The 14258-nt window shown below is 55.0% G+C and overlaps 1 protein-coding gene and 1 pseudogene across 2 annotated transcripts in view; both read left to right on the top strand.

Annotated features, from left to right (window-relative positions):
* Positions 1-14258, top strand: part of CPZ (carboxypeptidase Z) — a 29767-nt gene that overhangs the window by 7646 nt on the left and 7863 nt on the right. The window contains exons 3-11 of the mRNA XM_017893600.1: positions 610-984; positions 3315-3527; positions 6610-6806; positions 7372-7533; positions 7908-8066; positions 8407-8557; positions 11442-11639; positions 13484-13581; positions 14016-14185. Of these exons, the coding sequence (XP_017749089.1) occupies positions 610-984; positions 3315-3527; positions 6610-6806; positions 7372-7533; positions 7908-8066; positions 8407-8557; positions 11442-11639; positions 13484-13581; positions 14016-14185 (1723 nt within the window). The remainder of the gene's footprint in view (positions 1-609; positions 985-3314; positions 3528-6609; positions 6807-7371; positions 7534-7907; positions 8067-8406; positions 8558-11441; positions 11640-13483; positions 13582-14015; positions 14186-14258) is intronic.
* LOC108543227 (40S ribosomal protein S6 pseudogene) lies at positions 13421-14258 on the top strand (annotated as a pseudogene). Its single transcript, XR_001889514.1, has one exon. The product of XR_001889514.1 is annotated as a 40S ribosomal protein S6 pseudogene (transcript).

Here is a 14258-nt window from a genome sequence, read left to right as displayed (position 1 = left end):
GGGCATTTGGAGCTAAACAAACAGCTGTGATGAGGAAGCAGGAAGGTGCCCAGCAACAGTGAGGACCCTACCCCCTGCCTGGGCTTAAGGCAGCCCTGCAAGCTGCAGAGCAGAGATGAGCCCAGCCGAGCCGCATCTGTCATTATCTGCTTCTCATCCAAGTCCCGAGGCCCACCTGACCCATTAGGGTCCCCAAAGACACAAGACACCTAAACCAGGGTGCGTCTTTTGGGACGTCTTTGTGCTGCGGCTGTGGCTCCTGGGTGGTTTGTGCCTGTCCCTGCCTAATGCAGCATCAGCTGGCTGCCTTCATGGGCCCTTGTGTGGCACAGCTGCTTTGCAAATGGAGATGCTGAGGCTCAGGGCAGCCTCTGCTGCAGCTCGCTTGCTAGTGGGTAGTTGAATCTGGTTGGTCTTAGGCGCCTTCTCTGGTCTCTCACAGTCTCTGATTCTTGCACAGTAACTGTTGTCCTGGTCCTCCCCTACCAGACTGTGGGTGCCCCCTCCCTACAGGCCCTGGCCCTGCGTGGGGTCCCCTTCATAAATGTCTGATGTGTGATGGTCAGGGCCATTGCAGGAGGGACTGACATGCCGACCCTGCCTCCCCAGTCACCTGCGTGGACCTGCAGCTCAGGACCTGCAGCGATGCTGCCTACAACCATACCACCTTCCCCACCCTGCTGCGGCACCGGTCGTGGGAGGTGGTGGAGGCCAGCTCCGAGTACATCCTGCTGAGTGTTCTACACCAGCTCCTGGAGGGCCAGTGCAACCCAGACCTGCGGCTGCTGGGCTGTGCTGTGCTGGCCCCCCGGTGTGAGGGCAGCCAGGTGCGCAGACCCTGCCGGCACATCTGCGAGGGCCTGCGGGAGGCCTGCCAGCCCGCCTTCGACGCCATCGACATGGCCTGGCCCTACTTCCTTGACTGCCACCTCTACTTCACGAGTGAGGATGAGGGCTGCTACGACCCACTGGAGAAGCTTCGGGGTAAGGGAAGGCGGCGGGGGCTGTCTGTGTGTACACAGGGTCCGGGTGGTCATGGAGGACCAAGAGCCACACTGGAAGGAACTTGAAGCCTTTTCCATCAGTGGCGACAGTGCAGGCATTGGTAGAGGGCGGGGCTGCTCCCCAGGGCGGCACGTTCCCCACAAAGGGTGCCAGGCAGGGTTGGGGACTCAGTGCAGATGGAGGATCCTCTCGCCGCCTAGGGCCCCCCAGCAGAAGCCTCCAGCCCTTAGGGGCAGTCTGGGGTGGAAGGGTGCTGAGTCCAAGTGGCGGCAGTGCCCCTGCCCAGGGTGCAATCAGGAGGCCTCGTGTTAGGGAGCCCGGGCTCAGAGTGCAGGGCTGGCCCCGGGGGTCCAGTTCTTGGCCACAGACCCTCCAGAACAGCAAGGATGGAGAGGAGCTGTGGAGAAAGGCTTTGGTGTCTCTTGCAGATAAAACAGTGGAGGGGGAGTGGGCAAGCCTGGGCCACCATGGGCTACTTGTGTCCGAGGTGTACAAGGCTGTCCCAGAGGGCCACTTGGCGGCGGGGCTGGTGGGGGCCCTGCATGGAGCCCCCGTGTCTGTTGTCTCACGAGTCGGTGTCCACCAGAGACCTTGCATGGTCCGCAGCAGCCTTGGCCAGTTAGACCGTCCTGTGTGAAAGAAATGTTCTATTCTGTGCTGTCCAAGACGGTCACCACTGGCCGCATGTGGCCCCCAAGGCTTGGGATGTGGCTCTTGCCACTGAGGCCTGGACGTGGGCATCTCATCGCATTTGAATGGGTCTGAACATGCCTTTGAAGAGCCCAGGGCCAGTATGTGCCACTTTCAGCTGTGCAGGGTAGCGTCCGCTCGTGGTTGGATTCAGAGGATCTGACTGCGGGTGCCACACATGTGCTGGCTCATGCGAGTCTCGCGGCAGCCTTGCTCCATGGAAGAGGAAGCAAAGCCTCAGGAAGGGTGACAGCGGTGGGGTCTTTAGCTGGAGTGGCCCAAGCCCATCGCAGATGGAGGGGTGGATTTGGCCATTCACCAAACAGCTACTGAGCACCCACTGTACATATGACTCTGTGCTGGGACGTTGAGGAGGGCAGGAGAAGGAAAGCAGACACACACCGGGGCCAGGCTCCAGCAAGCCCTGGGCTGTGGGCTGTGTCAGGCACTCAGGGCTGATCCTGGCACGTCTTGCATCCTCTGGTTCCCAATCTGAGAAGGGCGGATCCTGTCCACCCTGGGCTTCCATGCAGATGCAGTGGCAGGATGCCCTTTGCCAGCAGGTAGGAGCCGTCTGTCTGCAGAGCTCAGTCCCTGCAGAGGCGCTGGAGGTGCCTGTGGGAGGCCAGGGAGGCGAGGAAGGAAGCCAAGCCCACAGCCCTGGGAAAGCCCAAGGAGTCACTTTGAGATTATTTTGGGCATCTCTACTGCCAAATTGCCGGCTTCCTCTGCTAGTCTCTCCCCTGGAGAACCGTTTTGAGCAGAAGCAAAACCACAGGGTGAGGAAGAGCTTGGAGAAACACATTAACTCTTTGTGGACCCAGGAACAGCCTGCGGCACCTGCGTCCTGCTCCTGTGGGCCTGGCTGCTGCAAAGCCCCTAGCGGGATGGAGGGAGTTGAGGGTCACCGGGGTGGTCTTCGGGGTGTCTCTATTCTAGTGGATGACAGGATGGTGGGGAAGCTGGTGCATATGTGACATAGAGACATTCGTATTCTGGATCCAGAACCCCTCCCTCTTCCCCCGACCCACTTTTTTCTTCCTCCCTGAAGTCCTTCCCAGAACCCCCTTTCTGTTTCCTTCCCGGGCTGGTGCTCACTGCTGTGCTGGTGAGGCTGTAACAGAAACACTGGGAAGCCTTACATGCAGCCGGAGGGGGCACCACAAGGAGGCTTCCTGTTTCCACCATTGGCCAAGCAAACGGAGCAGAATACTGAACTGCCCGAGTGCCACTGTCATGGAAAACACACCCAGGAAAAAGCCCCTCTGCACACCTAGCAGGGGTTTGCCCTGGGGCGTCCAGGGCCCCATATATCTCTTTTCCTTTCTGTTGTCCTGCTCTGTATTTTAGGAACTTCCCACAGTGGCCCCATAGTACGTTTATTCAGTCACATTATTCGGTCAGGAACCATGGCGTTGTGCTGTGTACATACCTCGGGTGTCATTTGGCTTAGATATTGTTGTAGGCACTGCAGAGGGAACTCTAATTAAAGATAGAGCTGTCCAAGCATGGCTGTCATGCAGAGGGGGCTAAGGGTGCTGTGTGTGGTCAGTGTTCCCAGGCAGCGGTAGGAAGCCTCAGGGTCTGACACTGACTGAGCCCCCCCACTGCTCCCCCAGGAGGCCTGGAGGCTGACGAGGCGCTGCCCTCGGGGCTGCCGCCCACCTTCATCCGCTTCAGCCACCACTCCTATGCCCAGATGGTACGTGTGCTGAGGCGGACAGCCTCCCGCTGCGCCCATGTGGCCAGGACCTACAGCATCGGGCGCAGCTTCGACGGCAGGGACCTGCTGGTCATCGAGTTCTCCAGCCGCCCCGGCCAGCACGAGCTGAGTGAGTGCCCTTGGGAGGACCTGGCCTGGCCCCGCTTCGGGAAAGGGCTTGGGCTGCTCCACCTTGGGGCGCACAAGTTGGCTGGGTGTTTGGGGTCTGGGCACAGCTGGGGCCCTCAGGGAGCTGCTTGGTGCAGGCCACGTCCCACTGGGCGTGTGCAACCACTGTATATACAAAGGAGGATTTCTCCAGATATCCATCTTACTTCAAAATTTAGGGTGGCAGACTAGGTTATTTGATAATAATTTAGACATCGATCCAGTAGCTGAAAAGACATAAAACAAACAGGAAATTTTATTTTATTTTTTAGAGACAGAGTTTCGCTCTTGTTGCCCAGGCTGGAGTGCAGTGGCGCGATCTTGGCTCACTGCAACCTCTGCCTCCTGGGTTCAAGTAATTCTCCTGCCTCAGCCTCCTGAGTAGCTGGGACTCCAGGCACTGGCCACCACACCAGGCCAATTTTTGTATTTTTAGTAGAGACGGGGTTTCACCATATTGGCCAGGCTGGTCTTGAACTCCTGACCTCAAGTGATCCACCCACCTCGGCCTCCCAAAGTGCTGGGATTACAGACGTGAGCCACTGTGCCTGGCCAAACAATAAATTTTAGACAGAAAAGATCATATTGGGATGTGGGCTTGCAGGGAGATAGTAAGGTTGTCTGGGAGTCGCCTGGGAGGCTGGAGGGAGGAGGGCACCATCCCGGCATGTCACAGGCATAAGTCAGGGAGGAGCAAAACAAAGGCTATAGGAGTGCCGGGTCCTTCTGTGCTTAGGAGTGTGTAGCCATACGCTGCATTTTTGCCGTTTGAAGACCTTGTCCTGGCACACTGGACCCCAGGCAAGTCTGTACAACTCTTGTCCCTGGGCACCAGCCTCTCCTTTTCCAAACCGCTCCAGGAGTGTGACACCACAGAATGCTATGAATAAAGAGATTTTTCTATTTTAAAAATCCAAGTCCGTTTTCATTCCATCAGGCTTTGGATCCTGTTCTGAAGCGGGAACGGGCAGTATGGAAAATGCTAGGCATTTCTGTTCCTTCAGAGGGGTCTTCCTGCAGGGCAAATTAGGAAATCAAATTTTATTGCTGTCGTGATTTGCTACCCTAAGTTGCAAAGAGCCACTCAGGCTGGTGGTGTCTAAGAATCTAGGATGTTCTAGCAAACACCCAGACCTTCTGGATGGGTGGCCTCTGTTTCCCGCGTGGGGAGGTCCCCCTCTCCCAGGGCACTGAGGACATTCAGGGTTGGAGTCTGGGGCTTCCTAGGGGTCAGTGAGTCTGAGTCCTGCCTGGGCCTCAGCCCCCAGCCACACCTGTCCCACGAGCACATTACTCAAACAGAATCGATTATTTTAGAAGCAGCCTCCATTTGACCCTTGGTCCCCAGCAGTTACTGAAAAGTGCACGTGCTCTTTGTTTGTGGACTCAGGGGCCTTTTCAGGGCTGGCAGCCTCAGCCGGTCTTCATCCTGCTGGCCTAGGCAGCATGGACACCATGAACCCAAGGGCTCTATCTCTTACCAGGGACCAGTGGTCACGCCCTGGCCCCCAAGGCTCACTATGTTCCCCCTCCAACTGTAACATGCTCTGGGCAGGAGGCAGAGGCTCTCCCTACAGCACTGGAATTTGAGGGCAAGAGGTGCCCCTGTGCAGAAGGCCAAGGGAGGTGACCAGCACAGAAAGCTCCCAGGTCATTTACACCTGACATGTGGCATCTGAGGAATGTGGGTGTTTCCTCTCATCCCTAGATGTCCCTGGGCCACACACAGCTGGGGAGGGAGATGTCATTTTCCAGGGGAGCAATGCGAGGCTTAGAGAGGAGAAGTGACTTGCCTGTAATCACACAACTAGTAAGGCCATGGAACCTGGTCCACTCTTCTTCCTATAGTCCATCCATCCATCCATCCATCCATTTATGCAACCATCCATCAGTCCATCCACCCATCCATCCATCCATTTATTCATTCAGCCATTACACATCCAACCATCATCCACCCATTCACTCATACATCCATGCATCCATCCACTCATCATTCATCCATCCATCCATCCATCCATGTATTTATTCAGCCATTTCACATCCATCCATTCATCTATTCATTCATGCATCAGTTTATCCATTATTTCATCCAGCCATTATTCACTCATCCATCCATCACTGATTTATCCATCTATCCATTCATCCATCATCGATATATCTATCCATCCAGCCATCCATCCATCATCTATTCATCCATTCATCCATCCATTTATACATCTGTTCATTCATCCATCCATCCATTTATTCATTCAACTATTACACATCCATCCATCATTCACCCATTCATTCATACATCCATGCATCTATCCACTCATCATCCATCTATCCATCCATCCATCCATTTTATTCAGCCATTTCACATCCATCCATTCATCTATTCATTCATGCATCAACTTATCCATTATTTCATCCAGCCATTACTCATCCATCCATCCATCATTGATCTATCCATCTATCCATTCATCCATCATTGATATATCTATCCATCCACCCATCCATCCATCATCTATTCATCCATCCATCCAGCCAGCCATTATTCATCTATCCATCCATCTATCATTGATATATCTATCCATCCATCCATCCATCCATCATTGATTCATCCATTCATCCATCCATCCATCATTGATATATCCATCCATCCATCTATCCATCCATCCATCCATCCATCACCCATCCATCCATTCACCCATCCATTCATCCACTCAAGGGCCAACCACCTTTCCGGCTAAGCACCAATGTATACCTTGACTTCTTACACAAACATGAAGAGAGACCATCACTGAAATTTGCATGGATCAATGATAACATATATTATTCATATTCTTGAGTTATGCTAACTAATAATTCTGGCTAGGTGTAAAAAACGAGCTTAACAAAAGTGATGACCTTGATGAGACTTCATTATATACAGAGATTCCTGAGTCAAAACAAGTATGAATTGGTCCCAGCCCATCTGGTCATCCTTGCTGAGTGGGGGGCCTCATGCCTTTGGGGACCCCAGGCTTTGAGATGATGCCCCAAGTCTCTGTATTTGTCCCCAGTGGAGCCCGAGGTGAAGCTCATTGGCAACATTCATGGCAACGAGGTGGCGGGTCGGGAGATGCTCATCTACCTAGCCCAGTACCTGTGCTCTGAGTACTTGCTGGGCAACCCCCGCATCCAGCGCCTGCTCAACACCACCCGCATCCACCTGCTGCCCTCCATGAATCCTGATGGCTACGAGGTGGCAGCCGCCGAGGTGAGCGCCCAGATGCCTGGATTCTGTGGGCCACTGCCTGAACCACCCCCTCATTCATTCATGTACAAGTAGTTTATCTTAGCAGTGCTTAGCTCCTGCCTCTCTAGGAGAGGAGCATTCAGTAGATGTCGACACTGGCAAACCCCTGCTTCAGGGGCTGGGGAGAGGAAAGGCACTGAGAATTCTAGGTGTATTAAAAAAGGTGATGCGTGTGATAGAGGAAAATGGTGGATAGGGAGTTGATGGTGCCTGTGTGTGTCAGCGGTGGCCAGGGGAGCTCTCGGAGAGGTGAGTAACAAGCAGAGCAGGTCACTGTCGGGGATGTCCCACTCAGGAGGAGCAGCCAGGGAAGGCCCCGAGGCCGTGGCATCAGCAAGGAACCCCGGGGAGGGAGCCCCAGGGTGGAGAGGAGGTCAAGGGTCAGGCGCACCCCCGAGCTCATCACATGAAGCCGGGAAAAACCGAAGCTCCTGGCCTTGACCCTCAGCCAAGTGTGAGACCCATCTGGAAGGAGGAGGGTGGGGTGTGCTGACCCCACCCAGTCAGGGGTTGGCCATGTTTTCAGGGTGCTGGCTACAACGGGTGGACGAGCGGGAGGCAGAACGCGCAGAACCTGGATCTGAACCGAAATTTCCCGGACCTGACGTCTGAGTACTACCAGCTGGCAGAGACCCGCGGCGTGCGCAGCGACCACATCCCCATCCCCCAGCACTACTGGTGGGGTAAGGTAGGCGCCGCCGCTGTCCACGCCTGTCGCCACCAAAGGCATCCAAGGGTCCCTGGTTATTCCAGGCTCTCCGGAGTTGTCCTTCCCCGGGGAAAGGAGAGCCTGGTGCTCCCTCCCTGCCTCAGTTACCTGTCTGTGAAATGGGAACACCTCCTTGCTGGGGTGTTGGTGAGATTGCAGAGATTCATGTTGGAAATGCCTAGATCCCCACAGGGGCCCAGTGATGGGGGCCAAGTCCAGCTGGAGCATCGATGTAGAGACTGGTCGTTGATGGTCTGCACCATTGGAGCCCAGAGGGCTGCAGAAGCCCAGGGCATGGCTAGGGTCCGGCAGGGAAGCCCAGCCCTGAGGGTGGCCTCGTCTGTCCTGGGCAGGTGGCCCCGGAGACGAAGGCAATCATGAAGTGGATGCAGACCATACCCTTCGTGCTCTCGGCCAGCCTTCATGGGGGCGACCTGGTGGTGTCCTACCCCTTCGACTTCTCCAAGCACCCCCAGGAGGAGAAGATGTTTTCTCCCACGCCCGATGAGAAGGTGAGAGGGCTGCGGGGTGTGTGCGGGGGAGACGGTGTGCGCGGTCCCCTTGGAGCTGGTGCCCCTCCAGTCCTGAGCTCAGTGAAGACGATGCTCCTGGGAAACTGCTCAGAGCCCGTCAGCACCACCCGCCCTAGGCCCAGCTCTGCAGAGAAGCGCCCTCCTCCTGGAAGTCTGCGACCTCAGGAGCCTTCGCTCCCCTGGTCTCCCCAAGGCTGGCTGCACTGCCTTTCACATGTCCCTATCTGGGAGCTCCTGGGGTGGGGACCCTGGCTCAGTGCCGCTGTTGCTCTGAGCTATGCCCTGCACCTGGAGGGGTCCCCAGTGCGTTCCACCGCAGGGGGTGCGTTTCCAAGAAGCGCCGGCAGAGGGCAGTGCTGCAGCGCGCATGGTGCCCGCCCGTCCTGCTTCTCGGGGGTCATGCTTGCTTCTCTCGCGCTGGGCTCCTCGGGATGGGGGAGTTCTGGTCCCACCGTCCACTGGGCCCTTAGGTGAGGCCCTCCCTTTTCTGGGCCTCAGTTTCTCCTACTGTTCGTAGAGCAGCCGGCGATGAGACCCGTGATGATGCTGGGACCCTCCCAACCCACCCTAACCTTAGGACGACTTGCAGAGGGAGGGCGTGGACTTGGTCCCTTCTCACATTTAGGATGAAAAAATGGAGGCTGAGGGAGGGGTTGTGATCTGAGGTGGGCCTCCAGCCTCCAGCCTCCAGCCTCCAGCCTCCAGCCCCCAGCCCGCAGCCCCCAGCTGTGGATCCTGGAGCTTAGCTGCCTACACTGCCCCTCACTAGGGGGCACTGCCCACTCCACCGAAGGCCGGGCCTGCCCTCCACCTGGTCCCGTGATGGCCCAGAGTCACTCCCCAGGCCTCCCGTGGAGAGCCAGGCCTGCCCTCCACCTCCCTCCGGGCACTTTCCCTTGGTGTTTAGGGGAAGGGGCAGGGAGAGAGGGACTGGCCCTGGATGGGCAAGTGCCAGGTGCCAGGCCCCGACAGTGGCATTCACATGTCGTTTGTTCTCCTTTCTGAGGCCACCCGGCCGGGCACATAGCTGGGCCCGCGATTGGCACTCAGATATCAACCCTGCCTCACCTGGCGCCTCCGGCCCCTCCCTGTCCTGGGGCCATCACTGGAAATGCAATGGTACTGGTCCCTGCGCTGGGGGTCCTCAGCCTAGGGTGGGAGATGGAGCCTGAAACTGGCAAGGAGAAGATCGCCAGGGCTGCAGGAGGGCTGTGAGTGCACGTGTGTGCATGGATGCCTGTGTGTGCGTGTGCATTCATGTGCACAAGTGCATGTGTCACAGGGGGAACCCCCAGCCTGGTCTGGGACTTCAAGAGGGCTTCCCTGAGGTGGTGGTTTCCCAAAAGGACCCCACAGATGAGGTGGAGATTTCCAGCTGCGGGGCAGGGAGGGGCACTGGAGGCACAGGCCACCTGGTGCAGAGACCCAGGGGAGCCCCAGGGAGCCGGGTGCAGGGAATGCTGTGGCCCAGCGGGAATGGGGAGAGCAAGCTGAGCACCCTGTGGACCCGGGGCGGTGACAGCAACACCTGGGCTACTGGCGCATTTGTCCTGCATTTGTTCATTCTCCCACCCATTCACTCCTTCACTTGTTTATCATTCACTAACTCACTCCTTCACTCACCCATTCACCCACTCCCTCACTCACTTATCCACTCACCCATTCACTCACCCATTCACTCACTCACTCACCCATTCATTCATGCACTCACTCCCTCCCTCACGCCCTCACTCATTCATTCACCCATTCAATCACTCACTCACTCACTCACTTACCACCCATTCACTCACCCATTCACTCACTCATTCACTCACCCATTCGCTCACTCATTCACTCACCCGTTCACTCACTCACTCACCCATTCATTCATGCACTCACTCCCTCCCTCACGCCCTCACTCATTCATTCACCCATTCAATCACTCACTCACTCACTTACCACCTATTCACTCACCCATTCACTCACTCATTCACTCACCCATTCACTCACTCATTCACTCACCCATTCACTCACTCACTCACCCATTCACTCACTCACTCACTCACTCATTCACTCACTCACTCACTCATTCACTCATTTACTCAACCACTCACTCATTCATTCACTCATTCACTCACTCACTCATTCACTCATTCACTCACTCACTCATTCACTCACTCAACCACTCACTCACTCATTCACCCATTCACTCACTCACTCATTCCTCATTCACTCACTCATTCACTCACCCACTCACTCACTCATTCACTCCCTCATTCACTCCCTCATTCACTCACTGACTCATTCACTCACCCATTCACTCACTCACTTTCTCGTTAACTCACCCATTCACTCACTCACCCATTCGCTCACTCCCTTACTCACTCACTCACCCATTCACTCACGCATTCACTCACCCATTCACTCACGCATTCACTCACTCCCTCACTCATTCACTTATTTACTCACTCATTCACTCATTAACCCACTCATTCACTCACTCCCTCACTCATTTACTCATTCACTCCATTCATTCATTCATTCATTCATTCATTCATTCACTCATTCACTCACTCATTCACTTACTCATTCACTCACTCATTCATTCATTCAGTCACTCACCTATTCACTTATTGACTCACTCATTTACTCATCACTCACTCATTCTCTTATTCATTCACTCATTCACACACTCATTTTCTCATTCATTCACTCATTCTGTCGCTCATTCACTCATTCATTCAGTTACTCATTCACTCATGCACTCATTTACTCACTTATTCACTCATTCACTCACTCATTTACTCATCACTCATTCACTCATTACTCATCACTCACTCATTCTCTCACTCATTCATTCACTCACACAGTCATTCACTCACTCTTATTCTTTCACTCATATGTTATTCCCACACCCTCCCTCCCTCATTCATTCATTGACGCTTGCAGGCAGTGCACACCAAGGGTGCAAGGGGTGAGGTGTCTGGTTCTCTGCTCAGACCTCTGCAAGTGCCCCAGGGGTGACTGGGTGGCCTCCACTTCTGGCCTGGCCTTGCGCCCCTGTGCTCTTGGGGCAATGGCCGGGTAGGGCAGGTGTCCCCTCTGCACAGGCCCAGTGTCTCTCAGCCTTAGAACCAGATGTGAGAAGATGTCCCCATGGGGATGTTCACCCCAATAAGTCCCATCAGAGCCAGAGAAAATGAGACTGTTCCCAAGCCATCAGTCATCAGGCAGTGATCATACAGTCCTGCAGCCAGCAGTGATCTCTGGAAACCAGGGTCCCAGGAGGGGCCTGGGGTTGGCCAGGGAGCATGAGACGGGCTGGCTGGGGTATGCCAAGGTACCCTTTTGCCAAACTTCCATGGTGCCCTACAGACGAGAGCCAGCGCCTGGGGGCAGTGTTCAAGGCCCTGCAGGCTGGCCATGGCTGCCTCTCGCCGCTCCACACCTGCCCCTCTGCCCGAATCCTGCTCACGCTCTGTCCTGCCTGCCAAGCCCTTTTTGGCTCTGCCTACGCTCGCTGTGGGAATCAGCATAGCCAGTTTCCCAAGGGCTTCCTGAGGCAGGAGCTGGGTGGGCTGGGTTTCCCATGGTCCTCAGCCTGTGTTCCTGCGTCCCCATTCAGTCGTGGCTTCCCCGCTTCTACCTGGTTTCATTTATCTGTGTGTCTTCCTTGCCCACGTGTGCCCAGCCTCTGGACCAAAAGCTCCTCTGATGTCCTTGTCCCGCACCTGCCCTCCCAGGTCAGGCCTGTCTTAGCCAGACCTGGGCTCCTGCACCCCAGGGTTTTGGGGACTGGTGGTCGGCAGCCACCTTCCATGCCTTAGCCCTAGAGAATGACTAGTGATGGGAGGGAGGCCCCAGGCAAGGGTGGGGAGGAGGGACTGTAGGGCAGGAGGCCTTGTGGGGAGAAAGTGTGACATGGTGGGTTGGGTCAGGAGCAGACTTTGGAGAGAGTCTGTTCCCACCCTCCTACCCGCCAAGCCTACACTCTGTCATGTTGATGGATAAAGGCAGGTCAGAGGTGAGATGCGGGTAGAATGTAGTAGACGTGTCCTGGGCAGATGGACCCTTTGTTGGGCGTGATTCGTTCTTGATGGGAAAGTCCAGTGAGCCTTCCCGCTATGAGGCGGGGCAGGCAACTCCCGAGCTGATGCTGGTCCCACCCACAGGTGCAGGGGCTGCTGGTAGGATAGTGGTCCATGGTCCGCTACCCTGGAACCATAGGGCCTGAGTGGGGTTCTGTTTGGGCCCTTGGTTTGTATCTGTGGGACTGAGTCCAGATGGCACAGCCTCACTTCTGAGGAGCTGGACCCATTCCCCACCTCCCCCAAATCCCATGTCTGGGAGTCCGAGTCGCATGACCCCCACCAGGGAGAGATCTTCACTCTGACCTGGAGCACTCACTCATTCACTCATTTGCTCGCTCACTCACTTATTCACTCATTCACTCAGTCACTCACTCCTTCACTCACTTATTCAGTCAGTCACTCATTCACTCATTCACTCACTCACTCATTCACTCATTTACTCACTTATTCACTCATTCACTCAACCACTCATTCACTCATTCACTCAACCACTCATTCACTCACTCATTCACTCAACCACTCACTCATTCACTCATTCATTCACTCACTTATTCACTCACTCTTCACTCACTTATTCACTCACCCATTCACTCACTTATTCACTCACTCATTCACTCACTGTTTCACTTGCTCACTCATTCACTCACTCACTAACTCACTCGTTCACTCATTCACTTACACATTCATTCACTCACTCTCTCGTTCACTCACTCATTCACTCACTCAGTCACTCATTCTTTCACCCACTCACTCACTCTCCCACTGGGCCCAGCCTGTCCACCCTCCAGTGTCCTCCACTCCTCCTTTCTGACAGAGGGAGCCCCCTCCTCAGCACAGACTTGTCCCGCATGGTGGGGCCCTGATGAGCCCATGCAGGGGGAGCCATTCGCCTACCTGCCCCACCAAGAGCCTCTGCCCAGGGTCAGCATGGGACTTACAGATGGCCGAGAACCCCCACGAAGGAGGACCTCCGGATTCTGCCTGGGGCATGGGCACAATGTGGGGAAGCTCTGGGCTGGGGAGGGAGGCCTGTGGGGAGGGACCCAGGATCCCAGCTACACATCCAAACATGTCAGGGGTGGCAGGTCCTATGAGCTGTGTTCTATGCTTCTACCAACTGCAGTGGAAGCTGGAGGGTGGGGTGGTCAGGGAGGGGCTTCCCGCAGGCTGAGTCCCAGCCTCTGATGGTGCTGGTCAGCCTGGAGTTGGAGCGGGATGGGGAATGAATCTATAATTATTCTTAGAAGAAGTTGGCTTTGCCTCTTTTTCGTGGCGCCTCGGAGGCGTTCAGCTGCTTGAAGATGAAGCTGAACATCTCCTTCCCAGCCACTGGCTGCCAGAAACTCATTGAAGTGGACGATGAACGCAAACTTCGTACTTTTATGAGAAGCGTATGGCCACAGAAGTTGCTGCTGACGCTCTGGGTGAAGAATGGAAGGGTTATGTGGTCCGAATCAGTGGTGGGAACGACAAACAAGGTTTCCCCATGAAGCTGGGTGTCTTGACCCATGGCCGTGTCCGCCTGCTGCTGAGTAAGGGGCATTCCTGTTACCGACCAAGGAGAACGGGAGAAAGAAAGAGAAAATCAGTTCGTGGTTGCATTGTGGATGCCAATCTGAGCGTTCTCAACTTGGTTATTGTAAAAAAAGGAGAGAAGGATATTCCTGGACTGACTGATACTACAGTGCCTCGCCGCCTGGGCCCCAAAAGAGCTAGCAGAATCCGCAAACTTTTCAATCTCTCTAAAGAAGATGACGTCCACCAGTATGTTGTGAGAAAGCCCTTAAACAAAGAAGGTAAGAAACCTAGGACCAAAGCACCCAAGATTCAGCGTCTTGTTACTCCACGTGTCTTGCAGCACAAACGGCGGCGTATTGCTCTGAAGAAGCAGCGTACTAAGAAAAACAAGGAAGAGGCTGCAGAATATGCTAAACTTTTGGCCAAAAGAATGAAGGAGGCTAAGGAGAAGCGCCAGGAACAAATTGCGAAGAGACGCAGACTTTCCTCTCTGCGAGCTTCTACTTCTAAGTCTGAATCCAGTCAGAAATAACTTTTTGAGTAACAAATAAATAAGATCAGACTCGGAAAAAAAAAAAAAAAA

Source organism: Rhinopithecus bieti, unplaced genomic scaffold, assembly GCF_001698545.2.
Source record: "Rhinopithecus bieti isolate Rb0 unplaced genomic scaffold, ASM169854v2 scaffold_24469, whole genome shotgun sequence".
NCBI classification, from domain to species: domain Eukaryota; kingdom Metazoa; phylum Chordata; class Mammalia; order Primates; family Cercopithecidae; genus Rhinopithecus; species Rhinopithecus bieti.
Note: the sequence above shows the minus strand (reverse complement) of the source record. Positions and strands in the feature narration are given on the sequence as shown.